This window comes from Fukomys damarensis, unplaced genomic scaffold (assembly GCF_012274545.1).
Source record: "Fukomys damarensis isolate Sample0158 unplaced genomic scaffold, DMR_v1.0_HiC HiC_scaffold_9, whole genome shotgun sequence".
Taxonomy (NCBI): Eukaryota; Metazoa; Chordata; class Mammalia; order Rodentia; family Bathyergidae; genus Fukomys; species Fukomys damarensis.
The window spans coordinates 20,353,464-20,358,813 of record NW_022900921.1 but is presented as its reverse complement, the minus strand read 5'-3'; the positions used below and the strand labels follow the sequence as shown (position 1 = coordinate 20,358,813).

The 5,350-nt window shown below is 41.5% G+C and overlaps 1 protein-coding gene across 1 annotated transcript in view; it reads right to left on the bottom strand.

Moving 5' to 3' along the window:
* The window catches only part of Rars1 (arginyl-tRNA synthetase 1), a 44,986-nt gene extending 40,238 nt beyond the window's left edge, over positions 1-4,748 (bottom strand). Inside the window, exons 1-2 of the mRNA XM_010622219.3 lie at positions 4,651-4,748; positions 3,051-3,185 (exon numbers count right to left, since the gene is read on the bottom strand). Coding sequence (XP_010620521.1) covers positions 3,051-3,185; positions 4,651-4,695 — 180 coding nt within the window. The 5' untranslated portion in view covers positions 4,696-4,748. The remainder of the gene's footprint in view (positions 1-3,050; positions 3,186-4,650) is intronic.
* Between the last annotated feature and the right edge of the window lie 602 nt (positions 4,749-5,350).

Genomic DNA, 5,350 nt, shown 5'->3' with positions numbered 1-5,350 from the left:
AAAAAAAAAAAAAAAAAAAAAAAAAAAAGAAAGAAAATCAAACAAAACTCAACAATCCTCTGTGATAACTCTCTCAAAAAATGAAAGACATACTTCTTCCAATCTAAGGATTTCCAAGAGCAAAGAATAAAGTTTTAAAAATATGACTGAAGACCATTATCTACAATAAAAAAAACCTATTTTAAAATTATTGTTGTGTTTCTTTTTGAGGTAGGATGAGGTAGTAGATTAGGGTTGAGGCAAACTGGACAGCCCACTAGGCGAACAGGTAAGAAGTCATAAAAATCCACGACTAACCAGTTAAGATGCTTCCTAAAAAGATGTGCATAGAGCACGGAACCCAAAATAACTCCAGGGGCATAGCTCCCAAGCATCGTTTACAGGACCAATCAGAACATGCTACCCTTAATCCTTCATTTGGGCATGACCAATCAAAAGACACCATTCCAGATCCTTTATTCACTCTGGCCAGAGGTCCAGTAAGTTTTGCCATATCCTTTCGAATGCTTCCAACTTGTCCAGAGCTGTATGCTCTCTTCTCCTTTGCCCCACCTTAGAAAAAATCATCTTCTTTTACTTTAGAAAAACGGTTTTCCTCAGGACAAGTTATACTCAGAGACCACTTGAGTTTTTGATAGAACTGTGCTAATGCTATCTTCCCCCCGCCCGTCATTGAGTTTATTGGTAAATTTTAGGTATACAATACAGTTATATTCATTATTGGGTTCTTGTACCTTTACATGACAGGTCTTGGTTCTCATTTTATATTTATACAAGGTAGGAGCCAATCCAGGTGGAGCTAACTAATGAATACTAATGGCCTCTTTCCCTTTATCCTTGGGGCTGCTGTGAGCCTTCCTCACTGGCCTGTTGCACAGTGTACTTTTTTCTCCCATTGTCAATAAACCTACAAACTCACTGCCTCCGTGTCTATATAGTTCTTTGTTCAGGACCTAGAAACAGGTCCTTCAGGAGTTCCATTCTTCAACAGGGACTTGCTATGTTGCCCAGGCTGGTCTCCAACTGCATGTGCTCAAGAAATTCTCCTAACTCAGCCTTCCAAGTATCTGGGAATACAGGGGTGCACCACCGCGCTAAGCTTCAGTTTGTTTTAAAAGAGAGGAATAATGGTACATATATGTATATGAGCATACATATATGCACACAAAATCTACTGTATTTAATTTCTGTATGATTTTTTTTTTTTTTTTGGTTTTTTGAGACAGGGTCTCACTATGTAGTTGAGACTGACCTGGAACTCACTATGTAGCTCAGGCTGGCCTCGAACTCACAGCGATCCTCCTGCCTCAGCCTCCCGAGTGCTGGGGTTATAGGCGTGCGCCACCATGCCCCCCTATGTACTATGATTATAATCTAACATTTTTTCCCTATTTATTTGATATATGCAGGTCTTTTCTTTCTCCCAAATGGCAACCTCCATAAGAAATATTACCTATGGCATTATTGCAGATAGGTAAGTTAATTAGATATCTTGTAGGCAGTTAGACAGGGCCAGCCCATGAGCCAACATGGACAAAATCAAGACACATTCACTGAAGGCTAGAATTACAGGAGAGAAACTGCTGTACCCTGATACATCCCTTGGGGATAAATAGCAGTGATTGATATTCTAAGTAGGCATGGGGGGGTGTCCCTTAACCCAGACTTTTCAAAAAGGCTTATGGAAAATCCCTTTACCCTTGCTTCGTGACTTGCTCCCCCATCTAATCAATACTACCTGGGTGACTGTTCTTGTAATTTTATTGGTTGGCATGGTTTTGCCCCACCTCATACCCACCTTGTAATTTTCCACTGGGTCTTATAGTTTTGACCCGCTTTGTACCTGCCTCACCACATGGCTCTGCTGTATAAAACATCTTTGAGAAGTGGGGTGGGTGGGTGACCCTTCTGGTCTCCCTTCTGTCTCTTAGACAGAAGTTTTCCTTCTCTCAATAAAACTTTCCTACTCTTAACCTCTGTTGTTCCTAGAATTCATTCTTTGATTTTAGAGAACAAAAACTCACATTTCAGAGACCTAGTAGATTTAGGAGTTACACCTCTTTCTCTACACAACTTGATAACTATTCACATTCTAAACACCTCATATTATGCAAAAAAAAAAAAATTACGTCCTAAAACACCAAAGATTTCAAGAAAATTAAAATTACAAGCATTGCCAGGCACAAGGACACACCACAAATTCCAGAATTCCAGCTACTCAGGAGGCTGAAGCAGGAGAACCTCAAGTGTGATGCCAGCCTGAGCAACTTGGTTGTTAAAATAAAATAAAAACAAAACAAAACAAATAAGCTCAGGGATAAAGTAGTTGCCTGCTATGTGCCAGGCCCTACATTCAATTCCCAGTACCAGGAAAAAGCAATTTAGAAGCAGAGCACTTAAAAAAAAATCTATGTAATTTTGCAACACAAACACTATCATAACAATTCAAAAATGTCAGCAGGAGAGAGATCTGTTAATTCTAAATACTAAGTAAATATATAATTTTTGAAAAGGACAGCTCAGTGGAAAAGGGTGTAAGTAAAACAGAAGCTGCTGAGTTAGCTGAGAGGATTAATACTTGTGAAACTGCCTGAAAGTAACATACACAAAAGCGTTTAAAGGAATAAGGTCATACTCTGAAATGTGTCATTAGCAAACTTAAAAACCAAACCAAAAACCTGAAGCAAGCTCATTTTTTTGGACAAAATATATCATTTTTTAAATTTGAGGCCATTAAATAGATCACAAGCTTCATGGAAAAAATATTTTGTAATATTAGAAAAAAACCCAAATGATGTGTAAAACATAAAATACAAAAATAAAACTGTAAAATAACCCATTTAGGATAGGAACATATATGGGTATATTTAAAAATATTTCCTTTATAACAGCAATTATTTAAAAATTAAAACAAAAATTTTTAAAGCGTGGGCTTCAGCTATTGAAAAATTTTCAACCTACTTACATTTTTCTGTAATCTAGGTAGACAATTAAATGAAGATCGAAAAAGTGCCTTCTGAGTTTTTTTCAAAGTTACCCAGAGTACTCACCTTTCGAAGAATATTCAGTCGATACTTTAATTTTAAATTTTCTTCCTGCAACTGCTGCAAATTGGGAGAGGCTTCCAAGCAACTATAGTTTTTCAACTGGTCAATTTCAGCAGTCAGAGACTTAATCTCCTTTTCCTATACAGGAAAGTCATTTTTTCAGTCCAATATGATCGATGACTTCACAGTAGGTTACTTTTTCATTTCCCCTCTCCACAAGACATGGCAGGGGGTGCTAAAAATGAATTTTCCCTTTAACAGGTTATATTTTCCTCCTAAGACTCTTGCTGACATTAGTATATTATCTTTGATAACATAAAATTACGTGCGTAGAAAGGAACGTTAAGAATACAATGAAATAATCTTAAGTTTTTCTTCAGCTCAACAGATGACTGTGAATTAGTAAGAAGAGTTAAGCGTCAGGCTGATTAAACTACCTTTATTCCCAAATCTTATAGGCTTGGGAATCTTAAAACCAAACATCTGGACCGGGAGCGCCCCTAGATGAAGAACACTTCCCTAGCACGGGAGTAGCCCTGGATTAGGTTCCCAACACCACACAGAAAAAAACAAAAATACAAAAAAACCACCTTTTCTTGCATTCAAACCACTTCAAATATCTGCTTTAAACATTTTCCCCATATCTTCCTGTCAATTTCTAATGTCTCAGGTCCTAGACCAAACTTGGTACATTAATACCTAAAAATAAAGGCATTTCAAATCGGAAACAGTTTCCAACTTACCTACTAAATTCAGGGGATGAGTTCTTAATTGAAATTTCACAGTATTTACCAGGAGAAAATTACAACGGGGCGAGGCGAGTGGGGAGGGCGGACAGAAATTTACACTGTCCCGGACACCAGGTTAAACAATTTTCAGAAATTACAACTCTGCTCACTACCCAGGCAAGCAGTTCTACGACACATGAAGAGACATTAAGCTCTCAACAGTGAAGAGCTGGTCCATTTACTCGACCAGCTCGGACTCTGTGACTGCTGACCTGGCAGAAAGCCCTTGTAACAGGATGGAATAGGATTAAGTATTTCTTATGAAGTCTCCCCTACCGTGCACAAAAGATGAGACTGGTTCCACTTTTGCTTTTTAGAGTCGTGAATGCTCCCCTCCCCAATGGTGAAAAGGCGCACATCCGCATCTGATAACGAACCAACCCAAGCTAATCACGAACGCTCTAGCTCAGAATTACACAGAACGACGTGAGTCGCAAAGCTCGGCAGCGCACCCGATCGTATCCACCGCGCCCATTCGCCGGCACCTTTGAAAGCGCGCGAGTCGGGAGGCAGAGGTGGAGAGAGCAGCTCTGAACACCCCAAGTACCAGTCCTCTGGCCACGTCAGCCTGGGGAAGTACGGGAGAATACAGGACCCGCCACTTTGCTGAAAGACACGGCCACACGAGCCTCAGAACGAGTTTTTCTTCCGCTCCGTCCCTCCCCTTTCCCACAGAAGAGGAAACAGCCCTGGGAGAGCGCCTCAGCGCAGGCCTCGGTTTTCCAGATAGTCCTTGCTTCGCTGCCGCTGCCCCAACAGGAGCTGCGACCTGGTCCCTCCCCTCTGGACCTTTCCACCAGTCCCAAGTGACAGACCTGTTGCAGGAGCCGCGCGGAGAACTGAGCCACCAGCCCGTCCATCCTCGCTTCCACGCTTTACAAGCCAAGTGGCCGGAAACGGAAATAGCTGGTCGTGGCCGGAAGCGGAAACCCCTCCTCCTGGCACCAACATCGCGGGTGGTTCTCGGTTTTCCCCGTCTCTGGTGCCCCCTGGCTGGGCCCAGGCGACACTGCGAGGACGGACGAGCACGTGGGGAGCGCTGTGTTAGAGAATTGGCATCCCCGTGTTGTTGCCCCAGGAGGAAGAATTTAAGGGGAGTTGTACCAGAGCTATCTTGTTTGGGCTAACTTGGACAGAGGCACTTATGACTCTCCAGGGCCACCGTTTGCCTGTTTGTGAAATGGATACAGAACTAACAAATCCATCTGCTTGTTCAGCAAGCATTTATGGTGGACCTGAACGTGCCAGACACTATCCCAGGATCTGTAGATACAGAGACAGGCAAGGTCCTCACTGTCACAGAAACTGCGCTTCATTGTGGAGAGACACAAAAATAGTCGAGAACAATCTCAGTCTTACTAGCAATGGAAATACTTGTCGTTTGGGTGGGAGAGAGCCTCTCTGAGCAGTTGTCATTTGACTTACAATACTTTTAATATACTTATTCTTTCCCAGCTTTACTGAGGTATAATTGACAAAGAAAAATTATATACATCAAAATTGTGTGTGTGTATG